At 38.6% G+C, this 14,814-nt stretch overlaps 1 protein-coding gene across 4 annotated transcripts in view; it reads right to left on the reverse strand.

Annotated features, from left to right (window-relative positions):
• The window catches only part of gramd1ba (GRAM domain containing 1Ba), a 52,033-nt gene that overhangs the window by 15,901 nt on the left and 21,318 nt on the right, over window positions 1-14,814 (reverse strand). For 3 of the 4 annotated variants that reach the window (XM_056244011.1, XM_056243998.1, XM_056244004.1), the window contains 2 exons: window positions 5,694-5,910; window positions 1,869-1,889 (listed from right to left, as the gene is read on the reverse strand). In XM_056244011.1, the coding sequence (XP_056099986.1) occupies window positions 1,869-1,889; window positions 5,694-5,813 (141 nt within the window). In that variant the 5' untranslated portion in view covers window positions 5,814-5,910. Of the gene's footprint in view, window positions 1-1,868; window positions 1,890-4,386; window positions 4,408-5,693; window positions 5,911-14,814 lie in introns of all 4 variants that reach the window. The other variant, XM_056244020.1, reaches the window with a different exon arrangement.

A 14,814-nucleotide genomic window follows, 5' to 3' on the forward strand; every position in this document is an offset into this window, starting at 1 on the left:
TTCCCGCACAATTATCAGTTACTTCCCTCCCGCATTCACACTTGTCCCACGGCGTACTCTTTTGCGTCGGGTCCCGTGGGATTGCAGACCTCTAATTAGGACCCACACAGACCACAGGGTGAGCCTCACTAAAACTTCTTCCAGCAGAAACCTAGTGTTTTCAGGAGGTCTTCCATCCAGGTACTGACCAGGCTCAACCCAGCTTAGCTTCAGTGGGCCACCAGTCCCGGGCTACAGGGTGATATGGCTGTGGTTATGGCAGTGGAGCAATGATAAAAACATATAATCAGGATTTGCACATTAAATTGCTAAATTTCTCCCGGTAAAAAACGGTGCATTTTATATACCGGTAAACATAATTATGCTTTAAAAGTGATGCTGGGGGGAAACCCCACAAATGAGATCTTTTCATCTCAATTGCTAGCCTGGATGCCAGCCCGAACCCCGCCCACAACATTATTTGGTCGGGAAGTTCGGTCTGGACTCGCTCCATTGAGGAGTAATTATGATCGGTTCAGAAATCATCGGGCCAATCAAATTGCCAGGGCGGGCTTTATACGATGATGGACAGATGATCTGCAGTTACGTAATCATCGCGTTATCAAAGAGCGCTTGGGTTGAACTGGTTTCCCTCACAGATGACTGCCGCTAGAGAACTGAGATGTAGAGATTCCGCTATCACGTCTGTTGTAAAAGAAATCGACAGCGCATTCATTTTAAAAGACGAACATAGAACTGCAATCAAGGCATTTGTCGATCGGAAAGATGTGTTTGCCGTCCTTCCAATGGGATTCGGCAAAAGTTTAATTTATCAGCTGGCTCCGATGGTAACTAAGAAGATGGGACGCAATGAAAACCCTGTGGTCGTTGTAGTTTCTCCTTTGGTCGCACTCATAGAGGGCCAAGTAAAAGAAGCAACACTCGTTATTTTACTTCGTCCAGCGTGCGTGCATTTGAGTTCTGTAGTTGACAACTGTGCTATGCAAAGTATTTGACTTACTGCGTTGCTCTGATTGGTTGTAGGTCTATCCAATTGAGTGCAGAGTTTTTTTTTTTTCCTGGTTTGGTTAAGACACGCCTCATAATCAAAGCCCTATGAAGCAGTATCAGACTCACATTCTGACTAGAATATGAGTATGATGAAGTCAGGCTACTCAATTGCTGCTCAGTGAGAAACAATTTAGACAATATGGGAACTTTTCCTAAATCTCTGAATTCTTAGATATTTCTCCTAAGGAAACAGAATCCAGCAATCTCACATGAGTCTCAGAAGAGATCTCAAAACTAAATCAAAAGTCTGAGATTTCAATGTGAACCAAATGATCTGTGCTATACTATATGTTTTAGATGTAGTATGTTTGAGCAGTAACAGTGGCACCGCCTGATCCATGACAGAAACGGAAACACTGTTTATTTGAGAGAAAGAACACTGCGCTCTTTGTTCGGACCTTCTGCAGAACACTTTCATCAGAGTGGCCCAGAGGTTATGACCGACAATAACACATTGACAAAACATCACAAAAGGCACTTGTAAAATGATGAAAAATGTCATTAAGTACTAGCTGACCTGAAAAAAAAAATGGATTCTTTCCCACAGGAAAACAAATGTCAGGCCAAACATTCAGCCTTACAGAAGAAAAAGGTAATCATTTCCTACATGCAATGTCTGTGAAGGCAGTTTAACTCTGGCAAGCGACACCCTCAGAGATTCACATGACATAGCATGTAGATGAGCAATACACAAATTATTTAAATAATGAAAAACAGAATCCAGTTCCTAAAGAACCCCAACCTGCCAATATTTGACACAATATTGTATAAACATATAACAAAAGTAATGAAGAGTAAAAAAAAAAAAAAAAACTTACGTTATACCAGCTTTGACTTTTCTGTGAGTTTGAAGAATCCGATTTTGATGGTAGAAGAAACAAAAGAAGAAGAGATAAACAGAGTGAGTTTCTAAGGGTTCTGAGTGATTCAAATATACACAAACACTTATATTTGGCGATGTACAAATCACACACACAAAACACACATTTTATGGGGACATTCCATAGACATCATTATTTTTATATTGTACATAAACTGTATATTCTATCTCCTAACCCATCACATTACAGAAAACTTTCTGCATTTTTGCATTTTCAAAAGGCATTATTTAATATGATTTATACGCTGTTTTCCTCATGAGTACCAAAAAATGTCCATTTTAGGACTTTTTGTCACGTAAGAGGATACACATGAACCTTCAACAACAGAAAATGCATACATTTCTATCTATCTATCTATCTATCTATCTATCTATCTATCTATCTATCTATCTATCTATCTATCTATCTATCTCGATCCATCGATCGATTTATCCATCCATCCATCCATCCATCCATCCATGAATGTTAGATCAGCACAGGTATAAGTATATCATAAAACAAGGGATTATGGGAAGGCTCTGTTTGTGTATAGGATATTTCATCTGTGCTTGTATCATAGCACATTCGCAAAACACAAAGCTACCACAAGGGGGCAGTCTTTACACTAAATTAATCTCTTGTTGTTATACATTGCCAAACGTGTAATGCATTTTATGGAGGACAGGACAGATCTATAAAACAACACACAAAATAACACAACTATCCTAAAAATGTCTTAACAGTGATTGTGATACAAGTTTATGGTTCATATACACAAATATAAAGACCTAAAAGAATGGAGAAAGAAGTGTAATGCGAGCATTGGACACACACACACACACACACACACACTGGGACTCTAAAGTACTCTACTGTGGTTTCTTCTCAAAGGATGGGTCTGAGCTCAAGGGCACAAATACTGATTTCTTACTTTAATCAGGTTTAGTCTGTCATACTGGAGAGAAAGTTCATCAAGAGAGGTCAGGTGTGAAATGTTTTACTTATAAATATGTATTCATCCCTCTATATCTGTCTTTAGAAAATAAATTGACTGACACAAGTAACGTGTTTCTACTATGGCATACTGAAAACTTCTGCTCTTGTGATGCTGCATCGGCACCATTTGGTGTCAAATAGAATCTTTTTAATAATCCCCACACAGCAATCCCAGTAAATTACCATAAAATTACCAGAATGACTTTACCGGTAAACTCTATGATGTAAATTATTGGAAATTACCTTTAAAGACGTCTGTTTTCTTCATCTACCTGGACGAGAAGCGTTTTAGTTTCACTATCTGTCCAATTTGACTAAATTTGAGTGACATGCGTAAGGTTCGCACAGAATGCAATTTTGCTCCAAAAAACACGAGACACATAATAATTACTGTAGTATTGCAGTTACTATAATACGCATACGCAATAACTGCAGAGCCGCGGTGCTGATTAATGGAAAAGAAGGCAGGGGCTCATTCACTATTGCCTATTTTAGACCACTAATATAGTTCACTTGAATAAAAACGAGTGAGCGAATTTGAGTCCGCTGCATTATTAGTTAGTTTGTGCTTGCTGTTTAATTATTATTTGATACTTTACAAACTGGCAGCTTCAGTAGTGTTAAAAAGATGTATATTAAACTCTGTCATGGAAACTAATAGCATGTATAAACATTAACTCAACAATTTAATAATTGATTAAAACGGAATTTATACCTGTATGATATTATGCTGTAGCCACATTGAACCAGCGGTTTGGAAAATGGATGGATGTATGATTAAGCTTCGGGCGCCATCTTCTGGTGAGGCATGGGAATTCATTCGACACGAGACTCTCACAGTGCATTATGGGTATTCCCTTGAGTGCACTCGATAACATCCACTATGGTTTCGGACCCCACTACAAATGGCTGTCCCTTCAAATAATGCCCTATTTAAGGGTTTAATGGGTGATTTTGGACACAGCAAGGTTCTCGTTCATGAGACGTGGCGCAGGTCAGACGTCCATCTAGCCTAGCACGTTTACAGAGAAAAACTATTAAAAGCAGTGGAACTTACCATAAACGGATCCGACAGAGCATTATGATTGGCTAAAAGCAAAACCTGTTCTAAACGTGTTCTAACCTCGCATGTGCTCATACCCGTAATCCTGTTCTTTGTTTACACACAGAATCATAACGGTAATTTACTGGTAATGTTACAACTTCTCATACCGGGAACTTGTCAGAACTTACAGGTACTTTTGGAAAGGTCGCGTTCACACATGATCTCTTAATAGTAATTTACCAGTAAAGACTGTATGTGTGAAAGGGGCTAGTCTGTATCAGAAAGTTCAAAACATTTAACTTGGCATTACTAGCTAGTCTTGCACAGTGTTTGCTTAGCATTTACTAGGTTAGCGCAGACAGGTGATGCAAAGCATTATGGGATGGGTCACATGCAGGGTGGAGGTACGGTAGAGCAGAAAAGAGTGATGCTTACTTTAGACAGTCTCTTGTGGGACTAGCATGCATGAGAGAAAGAACAGATATCAGAAAACAAACAAAAACAAAAAGAAAACTATGAATTATGTGCAGACAAATAAAAACACCATTGGGCGGCAAAGCTTCCCCACGTACAGTATCAAAGCAGAAGAGATGTTCTGTAAATCATTCTGGTACATGAGGTGCTGATGGTCATGAAATGATAATGCAACGACTTGACTGACTTCAGATTAGACTTAGATGTGCTTCACTAGATGATGTACTGTTTTTATGAAGCATGTTCTTCTCGAAGAAAGGGAGAGCTTAATCTTTTACCTTCCAAATGCAATCCTTCAACATATGCAATGATAGGAAAAAGAAAGCAAGAGCTCTACAGTATTTCAAAAACTAGTGAGCTGCCTCTCACACACACACACATAGTCTAGGTCCTGGGTAAGATTTGTATGCACTTCATTTAGCGGAGAATATCTCAACTGTTATAGACTAATATGACCCCATTGAACAACGTGGGATGTGTGCCAAAATCTCTACCCGGGACGAAAGTCCTGAAAATGACCACAACAGGGGACACTATTATCACACTACAGGTGAATAGGACTTTTTCTTCCCTTTATAGATATTCTCATACATTTCTACCAGATTAATCTTCATATTAAGAGAAATACTTTTTGTATTACACTTTGTCTTAAAAATAAAATAAAATATGCAAATTAGGCAATATCTGTAAATATGCGTACATATAGCCTAAACTCTTGAAGCTACAGATCTTCTGAGGTGATCACTATGTTCACAATGACCATGTAGTGTAAGTGTAAGAAGGGGGGGGGGGGGGGGGGGGGTTTGTATACAAACACTGGAGGGGGGGGGTATACAATTGTATACAAACACTGGAGGGGGGGGGTATACAATTGTATACAAACACTGGAGGGGGGGGGTATACAATTGTATACAAACACTGGAGGGGGGGGGTATACAATTGTATACAAACACTGGGGGGGGGGGGTATACAATTGTACTCACTGTGTGTGTATGATGACTTTTTGTGTGTGTATGATGACTAAACTGTTCCCTGGATAGGCAACTCACTAGGTTTTTAAGTAAATTTCCTGGACAACTGTAAACATTGGTATCTTGTAGGGAAATGTAGATTATTTTCTTTACAGGTATAAATCACCTGCAGTACTCAGAGTTGAGTTTACAAGCCTGCACTGAGGAGGAATTTGACCCCACAGTAGCAATAGATGTGCCAGTATATGAAGACGGTGAGAGCAGAAGTACAGTAAGTACAGTCAGTCACACATTTACCTTGGAGTTCTTTCCTCCGGTGCGGGTGTTGTAAAGCGACTGGCTGTAAGTGCGCTGGACGGCTTGATCCGGGGTGGAAGGGGATTTATCGGAAGAATGATCGGAGTTCTTTTCCACCATGTTCTCTCCCTCTGGACTCTGGGGCGTCGGGGAGCGCGAGCGTTTACGCAGGACGGGTGAGCAGGCCGGCGTGCTGCGGTTCGAGTTACTGGCAGTGCTACAGAAACAAGAAAAATATCCAATAAATAACCATAAAACAGATGTTACACTACACAAAAAGAATGCAAATGGTTGTTTGAGCCTTGGCTGGACAGTTAGCGCATGTGGTCACAAACGTGTGGTGCTCATGTGGGAGATGCAGGATTGAGTTTTGTGTAAACCATCAAAAGGCTATACTAAACATACTAAATGTATTAATGAAAATGTACAAATGAAAAAGGTTTTCTGTAAAGGTCAGGGGAATAAATATAGTCATTGGCTCAGAATAATAACAACAGAAAAGTCCCAACCCTAACCACAGAACCACTTTGTGTACACACAAATCCTCCCAGAAGGCCATTCATTGGCCTTTCACCTCTGCCCTGTTAGCTTTCAGGAATGTACATCAGACTGACATCTTACAACTCACAGCAGCGGAGGTCACATCGCTAAAGCGCTGTAGTTCTAGTGGGAATTTCCACATCACTGATAAAATCACACAGAAAAAAACAAGATCGGTCAAAATACAGGAACTGAACATCTGATGATCTTTTTGAAGCACAAAACTGAAACTCCGAAGAAGAAAAAAGGGGCGGAAAAAAGAAGAAACTTTAAGAAAAAAAATATTAAAAATGGAGAGCAAAGCAAATGAAGACCTACTAGTTCATATATTTTTCTCCTGAGACCTTAATATTCTCACAGGAGATTCTCAACACAGGCTTAAAAGGAAGTTCACCCCAAAATGTTGTCATCATTTACTCTCAAGTTGTTCCAAACCTGTATAAGTTTCTCTCTTTTGCTGAACCCAAAAGAAGATATTGAAGAATGTTGGTAATCAAACAGTTGGCGGTAGCCGTTGACTTCCATGGTAGGAAAAAAAAATACTATGGAAGTCAATAGCTATGTCAACCCGTCTTGTTACCAACATTCTTCAAAATATCTTCTTTTGTGTTCAACAGAAGAAGAAACTCATACAGATTTGGAACAACTTGAGGAAAATGATGACAGAATTTTCATTTGTAGGTCTTTGGGTTACTATCCCTTTAAATTTGGCAATCAACTTACAATCAAAAGTCAAATAATTCTCAAATTCTTATGGCACCAAAATATTGTGCATGTTCATTTTGTAGCTGTTCTCTAACTGTGTCAACAAGTCTCATTTTATTTCTAAAATGAGACTAAGCTAAGAAAGAGTTAAATCTTCTGAGAAGAACCATTACAACAACACTCACTAGCTGACCTCAAAGACGGAGAATCTCTCAATCAGACCTTGTTTGCTTACAAAGGTCAAGATGATATAGATAATACAGAAGATGAAAAGCCTTCTTCAATCAGATGGAGAAACTCTTCTCTAGCCATCTATCTTTCTCTCAATCTCTCGATGCAGCAATCCCCCTTCTTCCCCGTGCCAGCCCGTCATCTGTCCCTCAGAAAGGCCACCAGGTTCTATCTTAATTATTAATGTTCTGTACCTGAGCTAAGAGCTGCCCGTCTGGAAAAACAAACACAGTGTGGCAAAAGAGAGAGAGAGAGAGAGAGAGAGAGAGAGAGAGAGAGAGATAGAGATAGAGATAGAGATAGAGATAGAGATAGAGATAGAGATAGAGATAGAGATAGAGATAGAGATAGAGATAGAGATAGAGATAGAGATAGAGAGAGAGAGAGAGAGAGAGAGAGAGAGAGAGAGAGAGAGAGAGCTGATAAAACACCTCACAACCTCTCTGGGTTCATTCAACCTAATGCACTTATGATTTTATCCATCCAGCAACATTCAAGCAGCCGTTCCTTACTAGAACACAAGTCCACGTGTTCTAGAAGGTTCTGACGGCAAATAAATCACTGCAGATAAAACCTTCACAGAAACAGTGGCGTCAAATTACTGGTGCATAGATCTACATCTATCACGCTGTCAAGGATCTGTTAGATCAGCTGCTTAATAATGTTTTCTTGTACATCATCTCATTCAATATACAAAGTGAGAGTGAGCAGCACAATATTCCATATTATTTTGTCTAAATAAATCATTTTAAATGTCACAACTAAATTAAGGCATCACAACACTTAATATTCAACAATATTATTGATCTGATTGCATTGACACCATTATATGAGAACTGAACTGAGCTGGACGATGACATCGCTGTTTTCTCCAGAGCAGCTGTATAGATAAATGCTGTATAAACTAAATCAATAACTTTTTCTTTTTCTTTTTTACAACAAAAATGAACATCGCTGACCTTACTTAGGCTGGACTATGACACTATTTTCTTCTAGGTCTGCTGTACAGCTGAAACAAACTTTGTTGCATTGTTTTCCTGTTGTCACTGCAAAGCTGCTTTGAAACAATCTGTATTGTAGTGCTACATAAATAAAGGTGACTTGACAACATTATAATGAAAAGGCAATCTAAATGTATAAATATAGTAAATATAAAAATAGAGTAGTAAAAAAAATATTAACCATTAACTGGTACAGATACATTTGAAAATTACATAATTAGCCAATAAGGTACCAATATATTGTGCATCCCCCACATACTTCTATACTACAATAATCACTATTTGTGTAGTTCATAGTACAGTACAGTATCCAATAAGCAGTGAGCTAGTATTCCAGTCCAGACATTGTCTCTCATGAGATAGCAACTGACATTAGGGTGCAGCTTTGAGAACACAAGTGCCAAACACACACCTATAAAGTGATAAAAAGTATTTATCAAACACTCAAGAGAAAAAAAGCTTGTATTGTGGATGGATGTAAGGCCCTACACGCCTCATCTGTCATATCTGCGCTTATAAGAGCCGTAATGACAAGCCACACACACATGTGTGAATGCAGTTTTTCACACTTCTGCTTAAAGGCTAAAACCAAAAACTAACATACATGGTATAAACATTTTCTCATGCCACGAGTCGGAAGATATTGCTTTCTCACGCTAGGCTGGTGCCACAGAGAGCAATAGGCAGAGATAAACATCTTTCACACTCATTAAAGGGGTGAAAACACTCCTATGTGATGCAAAAAAATAATAATAATAATCACTCGGTACATGCAGCAAATCCAATGCATTATTCTGATCAAATGTCACAGATGCATATCTCTTCTAAAAAACATACAGTTATCTGCTTGAAATTGGATGAAAGATGGGTTTACTTGCTGGAAAAATCCATGATTCTATTACATACAAGGTGGCAAAAGCACAAACAAAAACCAAAATATTGGAAATTGCAGCTAATGGACATGTCAAGTGTGACAGTCCCATCATGCAAATGACTTCCCTTCATGATGTTCATGCAAAAATCACACATTGACAAACCTGGTGGCCATGAGGGGCTACACGAAAGCGTTCGGCTCTGCTTCATTCATTCAGTGCGGCTGCAGTGTGAGAATGGAGTGATGTGAGGAGAGAGGAAAAAGAGACGAGGCGGAGCTTATCGTCTCAGCATCCATGTTCTTTCATGCAAGCTTCCTCATTTCTTCGCTCTTCTACACGCTTCCTCTTCTGTTCTGTTAGTTCTTCACTATCGTTCTGTCGAGCTGGTGTGAAAAGCGGCTGCTGTGCTGGGGTTTAATATTCATGGGTTTCTTGAATGAAGCCACTCACGTCAGCAGTCTCTGGCTCTCTACCCCTCCCCCTGTCCAATCACATCCCTCCCTCCCCTCTCTCACTCACTCATGCTCGCTCTCAGTTCACTCCTGTGATGCATATGCCATCAAATCCTACCCAGTCAAGTCAACTCACCTTTATTGCTACAGATTGTCTCAAAGCAGCTTTACTTTACGGTAATCACAGATATTTTACAAAAACACTCTGGATAGCTTTTACTTATGTGAATAAGTAATAAGCTTGAACTTGTGTGAATGATACCGCAAATCACGTGTCTTGTTGAAGAGGAAATGCACTGTTATTTTTCTAAACAACCAGACTTATAATTTCTACCTGGTGGATGAAAAAAGAGGCAAAAAAATCACATAGATTTACATTTAAGGAGAGAGCTGAGATTTATGAGTTCTTGTGTGATGCAAAGCTGAATTTTCAGCATCATTACTCCAGTCTTCAGTGTCAAATCATCCTTCAGAAATCATTCTGGTACTCAATTATTATTGGTGCTCAATTTTTAAACAATGATTCGTATATATTATCAATTTTGAATAAATTACGTTTTAAAATATACTCAAATAGAAGACAGTTATTTTAAATTGTAATAATATTTTAGTATTTTTCATTAAATAAATGCAGCCATGGTGAGCATAAAATACTTCTTTATATATATATATATATATATATATTTATTTATTAGTTTACAGAGAGATAGAAATAAGAGCAGTTTAGATAATGTTTAGATAGTCTAATAAGATCAGAGATGTTTGTTTAAATCTGTTCAAAATTGGGGTCTGATAAAACTGGATCAGATCAGAAGTGATCAAATCATGATCTGGTAATAAATATTAGATCAGATCAGGGTTCAATTACTCAAATCATTGTCAGATGAGATCGAAATGAATTCAGATCAGGATCAGATTACCACCAGATTGTCATCACCAGATTTGATCACAGTCCAATCATATGAGTGAGATCAGATAAAGGTCAAATTTGGTTCAGACTCAGATCAGTCGCAAATTAGTCAAGAGTTCGATAAGATCACAATTGAGATTCGAGTGAAATTAGATTAAAAACAAATTCAGAGTTGGACCAGAGATCAGATATGGGTGACATCAGAGTGGAGTCACAATTTAAAAATAATCAGAAAATTCACATTTACAGAAACAGAAAAACAACATATTATTAATTATGTTCAAACTTTAAATCAAATCATGAATCTGTGAATCAAATCAAACTAGTTGCTAGTCTGATTTATACTGAGAGAGAGAGAGAGAGAGAGAGAGAGAGAGAGAGAGAGAGAGAGAGAGAGTATATCTCTGCTTAAAATAGACATGTAATCTGCTCAGGTCAGTGTAATACATGGCAATGTCTGGAACAAACAGCCTATCTTTACTGTCCAGCTATCTGTTAGTGTTGCATTTAACACTGGAATGCCTTCGAGAAAAACAAAAAACAGCTTATCATACTGTTTCACACACTTTTTTAAAGTACCCCTATTATGCTATTTTAATGGTTCCTAATTTTCTTTTGGAGGTCTCGTACAAAAGGTTTATATGCATCCAAGGTAAAAAATAAATAAAAACACACACTTTAATTTTCTCATAACATACATTGCACATCACCTCATTTCACACAGTGTCTGAAACCAGTTCGTTTGAAGATGCGGTCCCTCTAAACCCCTCTGCTCTATACTCTGGTCAGTTGGCCCAGTCTGTTGTGACTGGTCTACCTCTTACAACGTACGTCGGAAAACAAATGCCTACATTACTCGTATGAATTTTAGCTACAGAAGCCTCTTTAGCACTTGTATACACAGTAACAAACAGTAAAGATCGCATCAATTTTACCGTATCAATTCGAGCCCGAGTTCTCATCTTTTTGAAGTGCATCCAAAGTGGATTTGCAGCGCGGAAAACAGCGTCTTCTCGGCATGACAACAACATGAACCAAAACTCTTCCAGGCCTCTGCTACAACTACACTGTTTGAGGGCGGGTCAAAAAAGTAGATGTTGTTTGTGGGCAGCCAATGAAGACCATATGCTGGCATTATGCAAATTTGATAAAACCTACTTAGGCTTGTGAAGGAAGTAAGTCTGGCATCACTGACGATTCATTTCAGGCAGTTCAGAATCGGTTTGTAGACTTAAACTTTGCAGACCTTTTACATTCAAAAACAGCTTTATTACACATGAAAAAGCATAATACGGGGCACTTTAAACAGCATGAAGAATAAATTCTATACTATGCAATATAACTTAAACATACTGGAACGCTACGTCTGTGACAGACTGCACTAGAGAGGAAGCTGGTCAATGTGACCACATCTGCCTTAAGAAGTACATCCTCTTTATACTGTAATCAGACATTATAAATCTGGATTATCAAACAGGATTATTTGAGGAAATCATATAAAAGTAAACAAAATGGCAAGAAAAGCAGTAAATCTGGGATGTGTTTTCATGAGGGACTCATAATTATCTAGCAACAAGTGTCTTAGTGTCCACTGCAGTAAACACACACACAGATGGACACCGTGAGTGATCTGGTCCAAGGACGCACTCTGCAGTGCTCATTTAACAGCGCTGGGAGCGAGAGTCCTACTAGAGAACACAGCACACAGATGCTGAGATTGTCCACACTGTTATCGCAGAGCGGCTTATAAGCAGAAATCTGTACAACTGTACCTACACACATACCTTTAAAAGAAAGCATTTCATGTTTTTGTAACGTGTACTATGGTAATATCTTTTTTTTCGACATGGACTATGCTAATTCCATGAAATACAATATCATTAAAATACCATTGTATATTAATAGAAATGATTCAATACCATGGTATGCAGTGTTTCCCCTAGGATTTTTTTCCCCTAGGACTGCTGCGGAGAGGGCGTGTTACGGATACGTGGTGTAATTTTTTTTGCAATCAAAAAGCATATTTAAGTCTAATTAATTGAAATCATGTATTATGAATAATTAAACTTATACTTTTTTTAAAAAAAATATATGAAAAAAAATTCACACTAAGTCTGTGTTAAGTTTGTGTTTTTTCTGGTAATAAAATGAAGACATAAAACACAAATGTTATCATTTATCATCAATTTTAATCATATGAAATTAAATAAACTTTTTGTCAAATAACTTGCTGAACAATGAGCTTTACTGTTAAAATTAAAACATGGATTATTCCTTAAAAATTTAAATTTTGATGATAATTTATTTGGATTACTGTTAGTGTATTATTACGTTGGGACATATCTAAATTCTAATGTACAACAGTAATATATTTCTGTCAGTTTAAACCGAACTTTTATTTTGACGGGTTGCCGTGAAGACCTTTTGAGTTATACACTAAATTCCTTTTTTATGACTGGATTTCGTCAGCATTTTAGGGGGGGCGGGGGTCGTTTTGGGGGGGCGGCAATGGTAGGGGAAACACTGGTATGTATATACACTCACCGGCCACTTTATTAGGTACACCTGTCCAACTGCTCGTTAACACTTAATTTCTAAGCAGCCAATCACATGGCGGCAACTCAGTGCATTTAGGCATGTAGACATGGTCAAGACAATCTCCTGCAGTTCAAACCGAGCATCAGTATGGGGAAGAAAGGTGATTTGAGTGACTTTGAACGTGGCATGATTGTTGGTGCCAGAAGGGCTGGTCTGAGTATTTCAGAAACTGCTAATCTACTGGGATTTTCACGCACAACCATCTCTAGGGTTTACAGAGAATGGTCCGAAAAAGAAAAAACATCCAGTGAGCGGCAGTTCTGTGGGCGGAAATGCCTTGTTGATGCCAGAGGTCAGAGGAGAATGGCCAGACTGGTTCGAGCTGATAGAAGGGCAACAGTGACTGAAATAACCACTCGTTACAACCGAGGTATGCAGCAAAGCATTTGTGAAGCCACAACACGCACAACCTTGAGGCGGATGGGCTACAACAGCAGAAGACTCCACCGGGTACCACTCATCTCCACTACAAATAGGAAAAAGAGGCTACAATTTGCAAGAGCTCACCAAAATTGAACAGTTGAAGACTGGAAAAATGTTGCCTGGTCTGATGAGTCTCGATTTCTGTTGAGACATTCAGATGTTAGAGTCAGAATTTGGCGTAAACAGAATGAGAACGTGGATCCATCATGCCTTGTTACCACTGTGCAGGCTGGTGGTGGTGGTGTAATGGTGTGGGGGATGTTTTCCTGGCACACTTTAGGCCCCTTAGTGCCAATTGGGCATCGTTTAAATGCCACGGCCTACCTGAGCATTGTTTCTGACCATGTCCATCCCTTTATGGCCACCATGTACCCATCCTCTGATGGCTACTTCCACCATGTCACAAAGCTCTAATCATTTCAAATTGGTTTCTTGAACATGACAATGAGTTCACTGTACTAAAATGGCCTCCACAGTCACCAGATCTCAACCCAATAGAGCATCTTTGGGATGTGGTGGAACGGGAGATTCGCATCATGGATGTGCAGCCGACAAATCTGCGGCAACTGTGTGATGCCATCATGTCAATATGGACCAAACTCCCTGAGGAATGCTTCCAGCACCTTGTTGAATCTATGCCACGAAGAATTGAGGCAGTTCTGAAGGCAAAAGGGGGTCCAACCCGTTACTAGCATGGGGTACCTAATAAAGTGGCCGGTGAGTGTATATATATATGTATATATATATAAGAAAACCATTATATTATTATTATTAGTTTAATTTCCATTTACAACCAATGATGTTTGGGAATGGAATATTTATTTGTCTGACCAATGGAGTGTCTGGGAAAGTTTAGACAAGGACTAGACTTATTATTAAGGCCAAAATCCAGACCAACAACCTGATGGCCCAAGAACTAGGCTGTCATTTTAATGAATTAGTCTAAATTACAAAAATAAGGCTTTAATGACAGACAGACAGACAAAAACTGCCATTTTTTTTCCCGCTAATTCTGTGATGACGTCACGCTGACCCGTGCTTGAGGTTATCATCACATTTAATATGGTAAAAATAGACTCTGGGTTTTATTTGAGACTTAGATAAAAGCCATGTTCATGTGGCCTACAATGTCTCAAGACTACAAGATCAATACACTAGTTCTATCAGATTAGACATATCAACACCCAGGCTTTCATAAACACAACCTGCATCATCATCTGATAAAACATTATAATATCTTATCAGACTTGAAACACACAGTACTGCATTTCAAATGACAAAAAAACTTTGCCTAACCAAAAATAAATAAAAGTCTTTAACCAAGCGACTATTTCATAATAGAAACGCATCATATGAGCTAATTTGAACTGTTTCCTCTTTTCTAAA

Source organism: Rhinichthys klamathensis, unplaced genomic scaffold, assembly GCF_029890125.1.
Source record: "Rhinichthys klamathensis goyatoka isolate OS25496 unplaced genomic scaffold, OSU_Roscu_1.1 h1tg000027l_1, whole genome shotgun sequence".
NCBI classification, from domain to species: domain Eukaryota; kingdom Metazoa; phylum Chordata; class Actinopteri; order Cypriniformes; family Leuciscidae; genus Rhinichthys; species Rhinichthys klamathensis.